The sequence below is a fragment of the Lissotriton vulgaris genome, chromosome 3_1, assembly GCF_964263255.1.
Source record: "Lissotriton vulgaris chromosome 3_1, aLisVul1.2, whole genome shotgun sequence".
NCBI classification, from domain to species: domain Eukaryota; kingdom Metazoa; phylum Chordata; class Amphibia; order Caudata; family Salamandridae; genus Lissotriton; species Lissotriton vulgaris.
In genome coordinates this window covers 275,703,035-275,724,009 of record NC_141689.1, presented here as the reverse complement: position 1 = coordinate 275,724,009, position 20,975 = coordinate 275,703,035, and the positions used below count along the sequence as shown (strand labels likewise).

The following is a 20,975-nucleotide window of genomic DNA, read 5'->3' as shown; positions in this document are numbered from 1 at the left end:
GACAGAGGAGCGTCCAGCACAGTGTGGTGATTGCCAAGTCCTATAAGCGTTCTGCCTAAGCAAGGTGTATTTCATGATTAGACCCTCGTTGCTTTGTAAGCCCCTTTCACTGTAACATCCCTCAACCGAGGAGATTGTCCGCTGACCCAACAAAAGGAGTCATGTTAAACCGTGCTGGGGGGGGCGGGGGGGGATTGTTCTGAGTTAATAGCCAAGGGTGTAAGAGGGAAGGGGTAAATTGGGAACATACATCTCCCACGGACGTATTGCCAGTAGGACAGGAGAGTGAAGGTCAATGGGAGAAATGATAGGTCGTGGGCCCAGGCTGATGTAGGTAGCCACAAGAGACCATCCGGGGGGGGGGTGGGGAGAAGGCCTGTTCAATCTGCACACAGGGTTTACAGTCGGGATCATGGTTCTAATCTAGGAAGTGATGAAGCTGATCAGCCAGGATATATTTAACATCAGGTAATCGCAACCCACCATCCGCAGTGGGACGGAATAGAGTCGCCCGTACCACCCATCGCGATTTGCCTCCTCAGACAAAGCTAACCATTTTGTGTCTAAAACCACATTTCTAACATCAGCTTCTTTTAAGCTTTCTTTGAGAAAGTGAGATACAGTAAGTGATAAAAGATGTTCTTTTTAATTCGTTCCAAATTTTTCCAAGTGAGTCCTTTAGAATTTTTTTAACTGATCGCATTTCCCTTTTGAAGAGTCCATTCTATAATGTTGTGCACTAAAGAGGAGACATTTTATAAAATATAGCGTTTACAATGCACATTTTTTGTTCACATGTTCTCAGCATGTGACCACCTTCCCAGTTTCTCCATTTCTTTTATCTATGGTCTACCCAAGTATTCTGAAATAAAATCAAGAATTCTGTTACAGTATGGACTGTGTATTCCTTCACAGACAACAATGGGAAGCTATCCTGGAGGTAAAGCCTCCGTTTTTTTTCTGCTAGAGTAAGTAGCCACGCTCTAGTCCTGGTATGTTGTTCCTTTTTTTTTTGCTCCCACCCTTCTACTGAATGGCCATATTGCCTACTTCCAGTACAACACAGATTACTTTTGGGTGGTCCCTTCTCTATTGCAGATCCCAGGACCTGAGGACCAGGTTCTTAGATGCTGAACAACTTTTGTACTGGATAAGAACTTTCCCGAAAGTATAGATCGAAAGGTGTATGTGAATCTGACATAATTCAGTCCCCTTATGAAAGACAATTTAAATGGAACACTAGTTAGGCAATTTTGGAGAATGTGCATCATTTAGCTTAATGTGTAGCGAGGAGGAGCTTGATCTTGGCTGTATCGGTATTCTCTGATGGGTCCGAACTGTGGTTATTTATACTCCAGCCTGCACTGTAGAACAAACAGGAAAACCTGCCTGTATTAATTGAGCAGGGTGTTGTAGTGTCTACTATGATCTGGTTCATGCACGAAAGCGTTAGAGATGTACATCAGACACGATTCTTTTCTGAAAATTTGGGTTTTATGTCTGATTTTGCTCGAGTCACAGGATGCCGTTTCATATTAAAGAGTCTTGGAGAAAGTTCTAGGTGTCGCAAGTAGCTTGATACCACATACATTGTCTTGTGTCAACCGTATGTTTTTCTGCGCACTGCCAGGGACTTTGAAGTTACGATTTTTGTGTTCCTGAGGTTAGTCTTTATTTGTTTTGGAGTCTGCACTGTCGATAAAAGTATAGAATCCAGTAAGGCTTCAGAAAAGATTGGTCCAGCATTACACGATCCAGTATTACGTCATCACAGCTTGCGACATGTCTCAGTGGGTACCTTTTACATTGAGCATTTAAGGAAAATTAAGTGCATATAGACTGAGTTCAGTTGGGTTGTGAAATGTCATATTTTAGCACATGTCGTAGAATGACTGAGTACAATGTGATAGAACAGGTATCATTGTATATAGCATTTATTGGAACTGCATAATAGACGCAGACTTTAAAAATAGAATAGCGTCTGGACACTGGCGATCCGGGGCATTGATACAATAATCACTCCCATTGCTGAGAGCCACCAGTCGTGCTTTTAAAGGGCGGATCAGTCTGCGTTTGCCCCCTCCATACAGATTTCAATCAAGGGAAGAGAAAAAGACATGGAGTGCACACTCCAGGCACAGCCCGGGTGTGTTTTACATTAGTTCCCTTCCCTGACCCATAGCTGGAACCTTCTGACCCACGAGGGCTTACACCAGGGCCATGTTGAGCCTGCGAGTACAGGGGTGGGCGGCTGACCCCGAACAGACCACCTAGAGTAAGGCGAGAAGAAGACCCAGTTAGAATAAACAAAGACAAACAAATAGGATCCATATGTGCTCTTCTGCCATGAGTGAAGCACCTGAAGAAACAAATGAGAATTACAAGTCCTCCGATGCTCTGTGCGAAACCTTGTATATTGTTCTATAGCACACCCTTTGTGGCTGCACACTCACTCATTGGACTCCTACCTGCTAGATGCGCCGTGCCCAAAATCCTTAAACCTTCACACCTATCATGTGTTAGATCTGCCTCCGGAGGATTTCTTTGGAAACATAATTCAGTTTCGATAAAGTAGTAACTTTTCGTTGCATGTTGGAGCAAATGTATATGGATGTGCAGCCGGATGTAACAATCCAAGTTTAGTTTCATATTAAGCTGCATGGCTCGCAGCATACCACAGCTTTAGAAAATGTATGTCCCCTCATATCAGTCTGCTTAATTTCTTTATTGCTTACACAGTCTGACCTTCCAGTCACTTAAATGAAGCCAACACGTGGGCTTATTCCGATATTGCCCTGCTCACTCTAAAGTCTTTAGGATGAGTTTGTTTAAGAAGTCCCGTTGTCACTGTACCTGAAAATTGGGGAAAAATGAGAAACACTGATATATTAGTTCCCTTAGGCAGGCCTGCCAAGCTCCTGTTCAGGTTTTCACTCTTGCACCCTCATTTAGAGGGTCTGACTTGAATTGAGCCTTATCCTGAGAGACGAAGAACCCCTTCTTTGTGTTTTATGCTTTGTACCTACCAGGTTATTTTTCAGGGCTAAAAACAGTACTCCCAAGTGGATTCTTTGTTGTCATTTATTAGTGCGCATAGAGGCTGCAGTTTGCAGGGTATTCTGTCATACGAGAATTTGGCATTTTATTTAAATGATTTTTGCATATTGCCCTTCACACCAAGAATGACATAGTAAAAACATTAACATAGAATATTATAATGTATATAGACCCCCCCCCCAAAACCCATTGATTCTGAAAGTATGCCTGGTTATAAGAAGTGACATCAATGGTAAAACCTAATTCATTAAAATGTATTTCTCTACTGCAATACAGCCTCCTGTCTTGGCATGGTTATCATTTTGGCAGCACAGCAAGGGAGGAGTTATTTTGTTACTTTTACAACCACCCTACTACCTCTGTCGTGGGCTAATCCGTTCTTCTCAAATGTGTTCCTAACATGACAACGGAACATTTACCACCGTAAAATGTCAGGACGGATGAAAATGAAAAGTTGAATCATAGCGAATATGTCTGTTCTTCCCTGGTATTCTACCACGGCCATTGTTTCCATTTCATTACCTAAAGATAAACGTTTAACTCTCTGCCAGGTTTAAGGGTCAGGTTTTGGTGCCTCTCCGCAAACTTCCGAGAAAATCTGACCAGGATCACCTGAAAGCTAATAAAGTATCAGTCTCTGAGAAGTCCTGTGCCCACACACACTTTTTCCTACTCCCCCGTAGGTATGTTAAGTCCATTGTTTGGGTTCCAGATGTGATTTTCTCTATGTCATCTTGGCTTTTGGCAAGATAATGAATAACCTCTATGACTTCCACCCTTCGCCATGACCAATAAGAAAGGCCTCACTACAAGAAGTGTATTCTGTGTATAAGTAAATTACATAAGTCTTACCGGGTATGAGCCGCGCATCTATAAATCTCCCACTTAGCGACTTACTTCCCACAATTAATACTATGTTGTATTTGTATTTTGCTTGCACTTTGTTACACTGTGATTTAAAAAAAAATCATTTTATACTGTACTTTCCTCTGTGCGCATATAATTTATCGGAGGTCTCTTGATGCTAGAACTCACACAAACAAGTTGACCGACTGCAGCACTAGACATTGGCTGAGCACTACACATCTACCTTAGAATTGGCATTTTTAGTGCATTCCACAGTGTTCTCAACCTTTGTGAACCACGGAGTACATTATGTTTGATATGCACACCACCACACAGCAGAAATGACCTTATTTCCAATTATTTGAACATTCTGACTGTGCGTCAGTGTCTCGTGATATGTGAGTGCAACAGAACATTTATTTCTCCATTGATGTTTGGGCCTCATAAAACTTCACTACAGTACCTTTATTTTGCTCCATATGTCAAGGGCGGCTGGTTGTGTAGTGGGTGCGACTGGGAGGTCTCTTGGGCTAGGTACCAACCAATATTACTAGCATTAGTGAGGCGAGAAAAGTTAGTTTAGCACCACAGTGTATACTTATACTCTGCGACGCACAGCCTATGCTACTATGAGCAAGAGAGTGCTCAAAGGTAAGATTTGTGTCTAGTTCATAAATGGTTTCTTGCACAAATTACTTAGAGCTGAAGAGATAGTACTGAGCGCATGGAATGGTGGGGGGGTTGACTGTTCTATGTCCGAGTCTTACAAGACCTCAATATAATGTAACTTAGAAGACAAACCTCAAACCCAAGCAGTGAGCAAGCAAGAAACATATTTAGCTCAAGATCCCAAACTGCCACTCAACAAAGAGAAGCAGGCGCTAATGGAAAACCAGGCTTCAAACTGTGGGAGAAATAGGATAGATAACTAAGCAGAGGGGACACCTGTATTAAAGAAGAATTGGAGAACTTAAGGGTTACTCGTGAAAGACGGTCCAGAGATGAAGTATAGCTTGCTAAGGTTTAACCTAGAGCTTGAACAACTTAGTTAAAAAAATATAAACTATGTAATTGAGTAACATCACAGGGCCAGAAATCTCATGGTGATGAAGACAAATATGCAGCGCACAGCTGTGGCGCTGCACCAAGCCAAAACACACGGGAAAGCAACAGTCCAGAAGCTGTCTTTTCCACTTCCTCGGAAGATTCCAACAAGCTAACGCAGGCTGGAGAAGCATAACCCTGGGTCTGCTGGGAAAATGGCAATCTGTATGTGGAACAGATGATGAACAAGCATTTACAATGCAATAGGTCTCGCAGCATTAAAGTTTGAGTTACTGGCATTGTAAATGACAATGCTTTGTATTCATTTTTTTTAAATTTGCTATTGGTATATAAACATAGTTTGTGGGCCCACGAATGCTCCTGATGGTTCAAATAACTTGGCTAATTGTGGTAATCAGCTACTTAGAATCCATAACCAAAACTCAATCCTAAAAATTCTAACCTAGAACATAGCAGGTCTCGCCGCCAACCAGGATAATCCTGTCTGGTGTGCTTTTGTAGACCTCCACGGGATATGTATATTCCAGGAAACATGGGCTCTTAACCCTATACATAGACTGGGTTATGTCACGTTTATGGAGCCAACTTTGAAAGGTCCTAGAGGTAGACCATCGGGGGGATTATGTATTTGGATAGGTGCTCATCTTGGGTTTTCTGTAAAAAGAATAGAAACCCACAGTCCTGATATAAACTGTATTATATTGTTACATACCAAAACACCTAGACTGGCACTTATTAATATCTACTCGAGGCCAGTAGGGGGGAACCTCCAAAACCCTTGACTCTTTGTCCTCTCTTTTGCACTCCCTCCAGGGAGATGTTGAGTTGATGATTGGTGGTGACTTCAATTGTCATTACGAACCACTTATTGGAGTCCACCACACCTCAACAGATGAGAATGAAATCTGGTCAATCCCCGACCCAAATATCTATCCAGCTAAACAGTGGTCATCCACGGTACTTCAGCTAACCTCCATAACCTATTATTTTTCTATTAGAGCATGTAATGGGCGTTTTAAGGGGGACAGCCCAGGGCAACCAACCTACAGTGGAAGAGGTCATACCTCTGTAATTGATTATTTCATTGTTAGTATGCCCCTATGGCCTAGGGTCCTCAACTTCCAAATCTCTAGTCGTACGGAAAGCGACCACAATCCCCTGTCAACTGAGATTAACTTTGACTTGATAACTGAGGCCAACGAAACTTACAAAAATAGCGACCTCAGAATAATTCAAGGTGGGAGGAGAATCAGATGGGCTAACATGAAGAAATCCACTGAAGATTTGGGTAAATTGTACCCGAGTATAATCCCCCTCCTAGAAAGGGCAAACCTAATCACGACTCATCCATTTGGTAACAGTGTACAAAGGTCCCTGTCAGGGTTGCATGAGGAACTAACTATCTTATTGGCGAACTCCTTTTACAAAACAACCCCTATCAAACCCAAGCCTTTTGTTACTAAACACCCCTGGTTTAACGGGGGTTGTAAAGAAATGAAGCAGGGGCTACTTACGGCACTGAAACAAGGCTCCCCGGCCGCCGTGACTGAAGCTAGGCGTGCCTATAAATTAATGATTTTTAATTTTAAAAAAAGAGTGGGAAGAAGAACGATGGTACGCCATCAGATTTGCACTTGAGGCCAAAGATACACGGTCCTTCTGGAATCTAGTTCACACAGGGAAACCAGAAGGTAGGACCTCAATTGATCCAAATATACCCGAAGAATCTTGGTCCCTACATTTTAAAGAGCTATATTCTAGCCCTCCAACATCAAATAGTTTAGTCCCTACTGTTTTGACGGATATGGACCCTAATTGCCCCATACCACTTTTCACCTTGGACGAGGTTCTTATTGCAGTGCATTCCCTGCAATCGAACAAAGCCCCTGGGTTAGATAGGATCCCAGGCGACCTCTTCAAAGAAGAACCAGTAGTCTGGGCTCCCTATCTTTTTGCAGGGCCTACCTCTGCCAGCCACATGGTTGGGGGTGGAGATAATTCCCATTTTTAAGAAGGGTTCTCTGTTAGAACCATCAAATTACAGGCCCATTAGCCTTATCAATGTCAGTCAGAAAATCTATGCAAGACTACTTTTACAACGCCTACAGGACTGGGTAAACAATAACAATATACTGTCTCCTCTCCAGGCAGGCTTTAGGGCCAAAACATCTACCATTGATCAACTCTTCCGGCTCCAAGTTCTGTATTGGAAGCACGTTGTCCTGGACCGGGGAAGTTTATATCGAACGTTTGTGGACCTAAAGTCAGCGTTCGATATGGTGGATCGTAACCAACTCTGGGCAATTTTATCATCAATGGTGGTGCCAGCCTATTTGTGCCACCAATTCAAACACCTACATGATGACACCTATGCCAGAGTGCGCTTCGGGAAGTATGGTCAGCTAACAGGGCCCTTTCCGGTTGAGAAATGGGTTAGGCAGGGCTGTGTCCTTGCCCCCACCCTATTCTCCCTTTTTCTTAATGGGCTCATTGAAGACCTACTTTCAATCAAAGATATCGATTCCCCAAAATTTGCCTCGCTGAGGTTTCCTGCATTAATGTTTGCAGATGATACTCTGCGTCTCTCAAAATCCCCTATGGGCATGCAGAGGGTTTTAAACCAGTTTATTAAATTCTGCAAACATAGAAATTTAGTAGTTAACATCGACAAGACTAAGTATATGGTATTTAATGCCAATACTACCAACTGCCCTCACCCCATGATGGAAGGTAGACCGTTAGAAAGAGTCCCAACATTTGACTATCTAGGGCTGACTCTAACTGACAAAATGGGGTGGGGAGCACAAATGGCTAAGGCAAACCTAAAATTAGTACAGACAACTGGGGGAATTTTAAAAGTTCAAAAAAACTGTGCAAACAAAACTATAAGTGCCCCACTGGAAATCATCAAAGTTCAAGCAAGATCTTCTTCCCTTTATGGGGCAGAACTTTGGGAACATGTTCCTTCTACCGACCTAACCATTGCAGAAAACAACTTCATTAGGCAAATTCTAACTCTGCCCAGAATCACTCCTCTAGTCCCACTCAGGCTAGACCTGAATATTAGGCCTATAGCCGCAGCTATTGCCTCACGTCCCCTTCTTTATTGGAGGAGGCTGTGGAGCACCCCCGAGCTGGAAAGCTACAAAAGGGAATTAAAGGTGGTCCTAGCCTCCCCAGGAGCAGGTAGAATTCCATAGCTACGTTTTGTAAGACAGTCTCTTGCTCAAATTGGATACAGAAATTTATGGCTAAATCCTAAGGTCACATCCTTAACTATTTCCAAGAAAACATTGTCCCGTGCTGTGAAGGACTTTAGTCTCGGGAGGACCATTAGCTCAGTACCATCAATGAGCCTGACTGGTGCCTTCCTGAGCCATAAGTCCATATACAGCTTTGAACAAGAAATAGATGCAATCCAACCTACTTCAGCGAAGAAGCTGTACTTACAGTTTAGATTTGGAACGCTGCCCCTTTACTCTATGATAGACAGATGGACGGTGGGTCCAGTACATTTATGCCCCGGCTGTAGAACCGAAAATGAAACCACTCTGCATGTTATTCTTTTCTGTCCAGCCTATTCACACATACGAAGAAAGTGGATAATACAATTATGCAATAATTTGGGCACAAGGGACTACCAAGTCTTCTTTAGGATTTTGAAGTCTGACACGAATCCCTTGCTTGGTCTGCTATAACCAAATTTCTGTTTTCTATGTGGTCTATTCGAAGTAAATCACTCAAATAACATGGCACTTTATGTTTTTATTTGCTGAGATGTGAGAACTATTTTGGATCAACAAATGTTATCTTAACTTTTTTAAAAAAAAGAATTTTAAAAATATTAAAATTTTTAACGTTTTAATAATTTGTCTTCTCCCCTCCGATTGCATATGATGTATTTTAATTCTTATACTTGCAAATGAACCGCGGAAAAGTGAAAATGTATATTTTATGTACTTTTATGGTTAAAACTAACCGAAATAAAGTTTATTGAATGAATGAAATTGTTTGTGAATGGTTAGCTGTTGCGACTCAGTGAGAAATCCCAGAACCCTTTGGAAAAGTTGCCTGGACTTCAAAATCGTCACAAGGCCTTTCAAACGGTATACGCGTGCTATACATGCAAATAACATACAGGCAAGCTGGCAGGCTGTCCAGTGATTCATAAACACATCTGTATGGACTTAGTTACATTGTTCATGTTCACTCCCTCCACACCCCCAAAACCCTCGGACCCACACCCATCCCCTCGCGGCAGCCCCCACCAACCACGCCTGCACCATTAACACAGAGAGCATATGTTCCCAGAACAGAGCAGTGGGTCACCTGATTGGTGTCCCTGAGCTTGCGCCGCTCCACTGCGGCTCTAATGGCTGATGTAACCGGGGCCGACAGCTCGACACAGGCGAGGACTCTGCGCCGTGCCCCCAGCAGAGGTGACAGACACGCCGCCCCTGGAAAGGGCAGCCTCGCCGACAGGTCTTTTCAATTTGACATCAAGGTTGTTCGAGGGACGCCGAGGTCTTTCAATAACGCTGTGCGCATGGCTGAGCGCGCGCCTTCGCACATCCGCTCATCCGGGCTTCTCAAGAAGGGCTGGCGCCCATCGTACAGATCTGTGAGGAGACTGCAGGTCTCAAGTTAAGGAGCTCAGCGGCTTTCATCCTCACAAAGGCGATAACATAAGTACTTTTCAATGACGTACCTTCTATCGCCCAAACAGACAATTAAGTGTGTGATGATCTATAGAAATAGAGTACAACGACTTTATAAAGGGAAATTATTTTTATAATAGTTGAGGTTTCTATGGTGTCACGTTAGCTCTCTACAACAAGAGGGGCAACTGGGACCCAGGCACGCTGACAGCGAACACGGGCGCTCCCATCACAATGCAGAACGAGCGGCGGGGGAGGGGGGAGGTGTCTGTATGTTTGCGATCGTGTGTGTGCGTTCAGGGGTACTTTATGATAAGAATTGGTCTGAGTGATCTCCTGCTGAATAGTCCAATAATAAGACTTCATGCAAGTTTACTTTTTATGGGCACTCCACGATACACTAACTCAGAAGCTACATTATTGTCTTTGAAGATAGTCTGGTGGCGACTAAAGCTCATCCTGTTCACACGAGTATTTCAAGCTTCAAAAGCATCACGTTTTCTACACTCAGCAAGAGGGGTCCGTTGCGCAGACTTTACTCAACGCAGACTTGGCTCAGTGAGACGGAGAAGGACGGCTGACGAAATAGCCCCGAAGACTTTCCCGCAAGCTGGTCCCTTCGTCTTATAGCCTGAGAAGACTTAACTCCCGCCTACTGTTATTTTTTTTTTACTTTGAGGCTCGTGCACAGCAAGCGAGCGACTGAATGCCCTGAGCTGCGCCTGTGGCTCGGAGCACGAGATAGCTGTTAACTCTACTGAATGTCCTGAGCTGCGCCTGTGGCTTGGAGCTCGAGATAGCTGTAAACTCTTAAAACAACAAGCAAGAGATAAAACAAGCATTACCCATTCCACCAGCGCTTCCGCCGCCTCCGTTGCTGCTCGTCGTGATGCCTCCGTGGAAAACGAAGCAGAAACCTACAAACAGCGTGTCGTGAGCTGTCTACGTTACAAGCTCACGCGCGCAACCCAATCCGAAGGCGCGCGTCTTAATCTGCCTCTGCCATTGACAATGCTGCGCGCATGGCCAGCTCTTGTCTACACTCGTTGTCGGCGGAGCCGACAGCTATAGTTCTCGCAGCGAGAGTGTGCTTTCGCCAGGGCGAGACCTACAAAGCACCATCAAACATTTGCAGGGGATCAGCACTGGAACATTAAGTGCAAGGCGAATCCATGCAACAAAGACACTGTTGCGTTTAAAGCTGCTGTTCTGCTGGCCCTCATTCTTGATGTCTCATATGAGAGCACACATCTATTTCAGCCCCTCCTCCAGCCCCTGGCTCTGATTGGGTGTTGCTTCACTCTGGCTTTGAAACTCTTTGGTAATTTAGTCTCCTGAGTACAGTACTTCCTATGAGCTGTAGTTTCTGCTTGTCCCGCCTGCAGTCTTGCTAGTAGTTAAAAGCAGTGTGTTGTGGAAGGTGTAGGTTTGGGTTGGAAAGGCACAACGTCATAGGCCAGAGTAGTGTATTGCAGAAGATGTAGTGTATAACTACAAGAAGTCCAGCATCACAGACTCTGGTAAAGATTCTAGTTTCGGGTATTCCAGCAATATCAAAACAGAAAATGTAGAAACATAACACACTTAAAACAGATGAAGATATCACAGGAGCAATGCTTTTGACTTTCCAACTGTGGATGGCTGAACGTCGACGTCCCCAGCTGGCCACAGCCATAGGACCTGATGCTGTAATGCCGCATTACAGTGCCACATGGCTGCACTGGAGACTATTATATACCACTCTTATCCTGTTACTCAGTATGCCAGTACACTCTAATCATTAAAAGCTGATAGAAGGTGTTATAGGCTGTGTGGGGAAGGTGGTGATGCCCTGTGCATATATGTTAGAAAAATTCTAAATTATGTATATTTTGGAAAGAGTTTGTATCTACAGTGGGCAAAAAATGGGATATCCCATAAAATAAAAAAAGGGAATAGTAGATCTGAGTGGGGTTCAGACCCTCATAGTGAGATAAGATGTTAATACCTACTGGAGGCTCGTTAACCAGTTGCTTTTATCAGCAAACTTGTTGTAACCAAATGTTGAAAGTAGTCGAGGCTCCATTGTTGCAATCATTGCTTCTGTAGGGATGAGTTAATATAGATAGGAAGGCTCTCTAGTGATCGTAGAGACCACGAAAACAAATTCGCACCGAGCTACCCCTGATACTTAACTGCACGGCTAGGAAAACATGAAGTAGTGTTGCACACATGGCTAATGCTCTGGAATGTTTCGATTGATGATTCAGCCGTTGCGTATTGTACTGCTAGGTTATGTGGCCATAGACATTGTGGGGGTGAAATAGAATGGACCACGTAATGCTGAAACACATTCTATATTGATACCGACTGCTTTGGACTCGGACCCACTTGAGCCTTTAAACAATCCCGAAGTTGGTATTTGAGGAGGTAATGGGGCTGAGGGAATAACAACACCGAGTGAGGATTTTCATACTGAAAGTTGTTGTACTACAGTGTTCATTGGCAGTGAACCATACTAAATCTGCTCTTCGCTTTCCTTGTAGGTTTATGCCCCATCAGCAAGTACTGCGGATTATAACAGGGACTCGCCGGGCTACCCATCTTCAAAACCTGCATCCAGCACTTTTCCCAGCTCCTTCTTTATGCAAGGTAAGGGCAGCTTTCAAGCCTGTGATGTTGCTGCATTTAACTATGCTGATTTGTAGAGTGTTTACATGCTGCTTTCTGTTATTATTCGAAGCGTCTTCATTTAGTGAGAGAATCCAAATCTTTGTTCTGGAAAACGTCTGTCGGAATGAGGCTGCCGCCTTTTTTTAGACCACCGTGACTGCAGCAACACACCTGCCAGAAACAACACAGGGTCTAAAATCTTCTGAACAGGGTCCTTGAAACCTCTGCAGAGTGTTAACTTGGCTTCATGTTTTACCACCTACAGAAATGAAGCAGATGAAGGCCCTCAAACGCCCTCATCAAAACGTTATGCCTAAACAGGAAGCACCTGTTAAGAACCACATCCCATAAGGCAGAACACGCGTTTCAACCACATGTTGGTCTTCTGTGACAAAAGGACATGATTAGCCCCTGTCACAGTGTATGCAATGGTGGAAGAATATGCATTGATATATAAACGGTGGCTACTCTGTTTCTTAAGCAGCTTTTAGATTACAGTTGGTTTCCACATTTTAATGTTAATTTGCTTTGCACACTGTTGTTCCTTAAACCGGAGTGTTACGTGAATGTGAGTCGCTGAGCAGTTCTGAACCGCAAATGGGAGTTTCATTCACATCCCATACCTACATAAGAATCCCAGCACTAAATGCCTAGAGAGAGTAGTGATTGTAAGGGAGGTGCACAGATTGTGTAACATAAGGGATCCTGGGTACTTGCATAGTTCTAATTGTGTATTCATTCACACACAGTCACCGTGTGGTATTTGCGTTCTTCAAAATGTCATACCAGCAACGTAGGGTTCAATGAAATTAAATGACGTGTTCAATAAAAGTCACAGTATATGGTATGTCCCAACGTTAGTCCTTCCAAAACCTACTTGCATCACAAAACGCTGGATTTCTGGAAGTACAGAAATATTGTAGTATCTCAATGTGTATATATACAACATTATTAATCAATATTTATCCTGGCCCCAGCACATTTGCCTCTTATTCATATTCAAACCTCACTCCAGCAAAAAGACGTATTCATTTCGATGTCCGTTCCCCTAGAGTATCACAGGAATATATTGAAAATGGTCTTTAAAATATTTTTTGAGATCATTTTGTAAAACATCGACCAGCTTCTGAGACTTATTGTAATTAAGCCTTTGTAACAGCTTTCTAATTATAAGAAGTTTGATGTGTGTTGCATTTCAGTTAATATGGTTTGCTTTTCTGGATTTCTGACCTCTTCTCTTTTGTCAGCGTCTCAGGCTGACACCGAGACTGCTAAAGATGAATAACTAGCTCACTGTAAGGCTCTTCCCAAATAACCTGACTGTTGCTAGTGAGTCATGTATACAGCAGGATTTTGTTCTCCACAGGTTAAATAGCCAGGAATATCTTGGTGCTCGGACCGTATTTCACCATACTAATTCACCACTAATCCTTTATGGACTTCCGGAGTAATGAAATGAAAACAAATTTATATAGCGCTACTAAGCCCAATGGGCGTCAAGGCGCCTAACCAAAAAGAAGCTAGCTATAACAAATATGCTCTCATTGTGGGTAGGCCTTGATAAAGCACCAAGTTTTGAGCGCTTTTTTAAAAAGGGACAAAGATGGTTGGGCCTTAATCTCCAGAGGGAGAGAGTTCCACAGCCTAGGAGCAACGATGGAAAATGCTCTACTGCCCCAACGGACCTTCCTAGCACGGGGAACCACAAGCAGATTCATCTCCGATGATCTGAGGGTTCTACTAGGCATATAGCGAGTTAACAGGGACCCTAGAGGGTCCAAAGGACCATCTGCAAGAGCTCTATAGGCCAAGCACAAGATCTTAAAAGAGATCCTCAGTTGTATATGGAGCCAATGCAGGCTCTTTCTGGCCATTGTAGCAGAGGATGCATTAGGAAGAGCCAAAACAAATCGCGCAGCTGCGTTCTGTACGACCTGAAGGCGCTGAATGAGTCCCTTGTTGGAGTCTGCATAAAGTGCGTTACAGTAATCCAACCTGGAACCCACTAATGCAACCACCGTCTGCTTACGTGCTAGGGGAGAAAGATAGTGCAAGATTCTTTTGAGGATTTTAATGACCCCCCAACAAGTGGCTACTGTTCGATTGACCTGTAGAGTCATGGACAATGATGTGTCAAATATTACGCCGAGGTTTCTGGCTGATTGGGAAGGAGATGGACAAGTTCCCAAAGATGAAGGCCACCATTCACTGGACCAGATTTCCTGGTCCTTGCCAAAGACCAGAATCTCTGTTTTATCGCCATTCAACTTTAGGGAGTTCTGGATCATCCAGTCCGAGACTGTCTGCATACAAGTCCTAAAGTTGACGGCGGAGCTGGTAAGAGAGTGAGCCAGAGACACCATGATTTGGGTGTCATCGGCGTATGACACAACCTCCATCCCCTGCGATTTTACTAACCTAGCGAGGGGGGCCACATAGATGTTAAATAGGGTCGGACTCCAGGCCGGATTTAGCAGGGGAGAGAACTCTCCAAGCATGACTCTCTGCTCTCTTAGATGTAAAAAAGAGTGCAGAAGGTTCAAGGCCGGACCCGCAATCCCTGCCTCCCTCAGATGCGATGTTAACGTAGAGGGAGACAGGGTGTCAAACGCTGCTGTGAGGTCAAGTAGGACCAACACAGTGGTTTGACCCGCATCCACCTTCAGGCAAATATTATTCACCACCATAGTAAGTGCTGACTCCGTACTATGGGCCTTTCTAAATCCATGCTGGGAACTATCTAAGAACCCAGAGGAATCCAGAAAGGTAGAGAGGTGTAAATTCAGGTGTGATTTGAGCATTTTTGCAGGAGCCGGTAACAGGGAAATGGGTCTAAAGTTCTTAAGCTGTTCTGGGTCCAGGGTGGGCTTCTTCAGAAGAGGCTTCACTATCGCCCTTTTCCAAACTGAAGGGAAGGTGCCTTGAGTAGCATGCTTCAACACCCCATCAGGGGTAACAAGCGCTATATAAATCCAAACCTTTTTTCCTTCTCTATCCTCTGCTATCATTCTAAATCCAAATAACTGACTAACATATACATCACTTAAAATGTACTTGCATGTTTCACTATAATAATTCAACACTAATCCTCTATGGGTCCTGGAGTAGCGTGCTACTCGCTGAAGAAGCGCTTCGACACCTCGTCAGGGGTAGTAAGCGCTATATAAATGCAATTACAATACAATACAATTATTAATTTGGGTTTCAGAAATCATAGAAATTAATGTTAGCAAATGTATACCTTTTCGTAATTTGGACTGAAAATATCAAATCTGGGGTCATATGTAAATTGACTATGTAATATTTTTGAAAATGTTGCACATGAGTTTAGGTGAATGGATGAGCTATTCAGATTTGTTATTCAAGGGTCCCACATCTCTTAGCAGCCCTGCCTAAGGCATCGCAAAGGTGACTCCTTCAAGGTGAACGTAAGCAACATCTATGGGATCACGAGACGCGATGCTGTGGATTGCTGCCTTAATATTGAATTGCCTTATCTCCAGGTTTAGATCTCTGCATTTTATCATATTGTCATTGGCAGACCCCATTCTACTAGGCACATGTTTGATTCCTAGGAAGCAGGTCAGTTATCTTTGGCTGCCTTTGATTTAACACTGAGCGATCCCATTAATCATGATAACACTGGCTTAGTTTGCACAGGTTACTAGGAACATGACTATTGGTTATGCATGTGCTTAGAACACCTTGTTATTACTGCATTGCAACACATCCTTGGAGCGTCTACTGCCCTATCTGATAAGCTTGTCTGCCTCACGATAAGGGCCCCTCACTGATGCTTTCAACACCTTGTTCTTCTTAAGGATCTTTAATCTTCTTGGAATGCCAGACCTGAAAATTGATTCATGAAGGAGCTTTCTTCCCTCAAAACCTTTAGTCAAACATTGGAGAAAAAAATGGAGGCATAGATTTAACCAGTGCTTGAATTGTGAAAAAGAAAGAGTCCCAGTGGCCAAATCCCTGCTCAGAAGTCAGCCGCCGGTGCAATTAAATGTTGGTACACCCAATACCAAGACTGATTAGTCTATATTCCACCTCGTGCCTCTTCAATCTACTACCAGACACTTCCTGCCCCTTATCCCACTCTTGCAGAGACCTGCTTCCTCCATTTGTGACGGTTTTTCAATTCCTTTCAGTTATGTTTAGTTTTCCGGCTCTTACCCAGTGGCGTCCGATACGGACCAGGGGGTCGGGGGAGAGAGGACGGGTCAGATTGGAGAGAGAGGGCTGTAAAAAAAGAACGAATCTGTTTGCAGCATCTCTCCTCCGCGTCCCTTGTCTCTCCCGGCCAAAGCAGCAAGCACCAGGTTCCCCATAGCCAATCCCAACGATTCAACGCAGTGCTGTGATTGGCTCCCGTAAGCCAATCCTAATGCTGCAATGCAGCATTCTGATTGGTTTGAGCGCCGTAGTTCAGCGCTCAGACAGGCAGAGGGAACCTGGGCGTGTTCTCCACCCAGGCTGTAATGCAGCCTGGTGCGAGAACTGTAATGAATTTGCTTTTCGCAAAAAGGACCGACCATAACTGAAACAACCCCTTAGGCCAAGGCAAGACCCAGCACTACCCTAAGGCGAGGTAAGAAAACCAATCCAAATGTATGGAATATAACACATATAAGTTTATTAATACAATACTTCAAAAGGTAGGCCGAATAGATCAGTCATGGCAGACTCCCAAGTATCAAAAAGACAATTGAAATAAACGGTCAAAATAGAATGCAGTATGTACATATAGCTGAGAATAGAATAGAAATACAATAAAACTGGTTAGGAACACCTCACCGACTAACTCTTCTGCAACATCCTTGCCCACTCAAGCTGAGGGAAGTCCGTTTCTGCAGCCCATGCCGGCGTTTGTCAGGGCTCAAGTCCCAGCACCAACCCACAGCAATATGTCTATTCTGTGGTGAACTTCCACCTGGTCCACGGAGGCTCCCAGGTTTAATACCATTACTGACGTGAAGCGAAGCTTCTAGAAAGTCTCGCCACCTCTTCATTAGAAAAAAACAAGCTGGCTGGCCAAGCCTCTGTATTTTGACTTCGAAGCAGAGTTGAACATTCCACAGATAATATCCAGTTCCCTCTGGTCAGTGAGGTGCGAAAAACAAGTGAAGAGTGAAAAACATGCCCTTCCCTCTTTGCAGCTACATGCAAGCACAGAACATGGCGTCAGGTATGAAAATGGAGTCAGTTATGCAAACGCTGCCATGCACACAGAGAAGCTTAAAGCAGAGCAAAGTTAGAAAGCAAGATGACATGAGGCCATGTCAAAGCCAATAGCGAGCACTACCGTGAAGCAAGATAAAGTCAGAGAGCAATATTGACTTGAGGCTATGTCAAAGCCAATAATAAGCGCTCATATTGAAATGTACTGTTCTACTCCGTAACGGCTCTCACTAAGCAGGCATATGTAGGGCCGTTCTACATTAAGGCTAGAATAAAATAACATGCTAAAGTCAGTTGATGTTTGTAGTTGACGGTCATCATGGGATACTCAACCACAAGAGTTGCACATTCACTACAAGAACATGCACAGTGCGCATGATTTTTTGGCTGACCAAACATGCATGCGCACCGGAGTGGGCAAACCACTCCTCCCCCTACTCCTGTGAAGCAGCCCAGACCCGCCCGCAAAGCTGCCACAGCAGGAGAACATAAGATGATAATACCTTCGAGTTATCATTTTATGTTTCCTTTATTTCACTGCTGCGTCTCCCAATGCTGCCTGGGATGATTTAAAAATGCCGGCAGATGGGAATGGAATCATACAAATGTTGCTGCTCTTGCCTGTAGCTTCTGACATAGTTCATCTTCCTGGTGTCCTCCGCTTTTACAAGACAGCCATCCAGAGTTAAGCCTTATTCTTGCTCACCGTACATTTGCATTTTAAGTCATCTTGCTTTATCCTTACCCTCTTCCCCTTCTAGGATTCTTCTAATGAGTACTTCTAGTATTCATTGATGCAGTCATTTGACCATACTGAAGTAATTCTGAAATAGGAATAGCTCAGACTCAGTAACGCAGATCTAGCCATCTTACAGGTAAGAAATGTATCCTGACGTACCATTTGGTCTTCTGTTTAATTACACTTCTGCTGATCAGCAGAGCATAGCTTTTCTATTGTTCCCATTAGGATATGCCTTTGAAGTGGATTTGACTGAATTGATTAGGGTGGGTGGAGATGGGAACCCATGGAGGCGCTCCTTAACCACAAGGCTGCCCTTACACATAATGGAGTGTCACATTTAAAGTGTTATCCAGTATTAGGGGTGTCTTTCATAGATTCACATGCCTGAATCTTTCCCTGTCGTCGAGACGGGAGTCTCCAGTATATAGAAAAGCAATATCCCATGGACATATATAGAGAAAAGTAGGCCTAAGGGCCCCACCTTAGTAGCCTATCTGTGTCCTTATGTAAAAAGGCCCAAACTCCTGAAGAGAACCAATCAGCTAACACCTCCCTCTAGAACTTTCCTGTCAGGAGCCTCAGTCTCTCAGATTTTCTACCGCACGTTGTGCTAGGGAGTCTCCACCTGAGTTCTCCTCAGGTTTACTTGCTTTAAGCTTCTTTCTTCTCTAAATTGAATTATTTTCAGCAAAATCTGACTATGGCTGACCCACAGAAGAGGGGTCTCTTCAGAGCTTGTGCTTCTTGTAATAAGAAGAGATTACATATTGAGGATCAGCACAAGACATGTCCATACTGTCTGTATCCGGACCATTCGCCAAAGGAGTGCAAAATTTGTAGAACATTCTCTACAAAAACGCTTAAGGACAGAGAAGGATGACTTTTAATCTGGCTGAACAAACTTAAGACCAGGGACAACGTGGAGTCTTCAGAGGACGGTGAGATTGCTTCTGTCTCCTCTAAATTATCCTTGAAGAGGCCATGGGTTAGTTCCCCTAGCCCTACAGGCGCTCCTCCTAAAAAGACTGCTAAAAAGTCTTCAGAGGCTAAATCTTCAGCGTCTGACAAGGAAGTTCCTGCCTCCAGGAAGCTAGCGCCGTCGTCGACGATGACATCATCGACGCTATCGTCAGCACATAAGAAGACTGTGTCTCCTGTCCGTGTTTCCACTTCGACGACGACAGTGTCAACGACGACGGCGTCGTCGACGTTTTCATCGTCGGCGACGACTACTCCATCGTCGTCGGCGGGTAAGCCGGTGTTGTCGATTATTCTCATTAAAAACCAGTCGTTGACGCTTAAGATCTCGTCGACGACGTCTTCGTCGATGTCCATGTCGACGACGAAGCCAAGGATGTCGATGCCTTTGCCGTCGACGAGGATCCTCTCATCGACGGGTGTGCCGTCGACGAAGACATCAACGACAAAGAAGACACCGTCGACGGTGGCGCTGTCCACGAAGGTTACATTGGTGCAGTTATCGTCGACGAGGGCACCGACGACGAACATCGTCGACGATACAGTGGAAGCAGTCGGAGAGGATTCCTCCGTCGACAGGAAGTGTGGCTTCTATGCCGTCGACAACCCTACCGTCGTCGGTTCCGGTTTTGGCAGATGAGGATGGTCTACAGCAAACCTCTCAAAGAGTAAAGACCATAAAGAAGGCGCTTACACCAGACTGAACGTCTCCGAGTAGGGTGCAAAAATTGCCGCCATCTTGTCTTCTACAGGATAAAGACTCAGGTGAGGAACAGGACATGCAGGCTACGAGTCCATCTCACCTGGTGGTAAAGTGCCAAAGTACTGACGATGAGGTCGACGACTTGGAATTTACTCAAGAACATTCTGTTCAATCACAGGTCCAGACACAAATCATACCAATGGTATGTCTACCAGCGTCCATAGTATCAGACTTAAGGTTTTTGATCCAGGACTACAAACAAAGGTTTCCAGACTCTTCCACCCCACAGGCAGCGGGACCGGTTCCATCAACGACTAGGGTGACGGCCCTTAGTGTCCCATCAAGAAAGGGAACCAGTTCAAGAACTTCTGTCATCTGACGATGAGGAGGTGGAACAAGAAGAGGGTGAAGTCCAATCCGATCATGGGGACCATGTGTACTATATAGCTTCTTCTCCAGCCTCGCCTGAACCTACAAGCTCAGACTCACCTCCTGCAGACATAGGAGGGTTCCACAATCTAGTAGAAAGAGCGGCCAAAAGGTTCCATATGACTATGGAGTCTCATGAAACTGACTGTTTTCTTTATGATTTTAAGGACCCGATTAAGAAGACAACCAGGTCCATTCCCATTATTGAGCACATATGGGAGCAGGGTCTGCAAATAATGTATACACCAGACTCAGTATTGGTGGTTGTGCCGAGACTGGATAAGAAGTACAAGGCCCCATCAACGGCACCAGCTTGCCTTACAGGTCAACCCAAGCCGGATTTGGTGGTCACTCAGGCGGTGCAGAAAAATGCTAGGAACCCATCCTCGCAGGTGACCGCTCCACCAGATAAGGAGGGTAGGAAGCTGGACAGCATTGGGAAACGGTTCTCTACCACCTCAGCCATGACAGTGAAAGTGGCAAACTCAATTGCGCTGTTAGGAAGATATAACAGGCAGTTGTGGGCTGACATTGCTCCGTAGCTCTCCGAACTACCAGACGACACGAAAGAGGAGGTTCAATCCCTAATCAAAGAGGGCCAAAATTCGGCTTCTGAACTGATTGACTGTGCTATGGATATAGCAATGACTGGTTTTAGGCA

At 44.4% G+C, this 20,975-nt stretch overlaps 1 protein-coding gene across 24 annotated transcripts in view; it reads left to right on the top strand.

Moving 5' to 3' along the window:
* TCF4 (transcription factor 4) overlaps positions 1–20,975 on the top strand; it is an 822,748-nt gene that overhangs the window by 656,419 nt on the left and 145,354 nt on the right. For all 24 annotated transcript variants that reach the window (XM_086960420.1, XM_086960423.1, XM_086960424.1 and 21 more), the window contains one exon: positions 12,152–12,257. In XM_086960420.1, the coding sequence (XP_086816546.1) occupies positions 12,152–12,257 (106 nt within the window). The remainder of the gene's footprint in view (positions 1–12,151; positions 12,258–20,975) is intronic.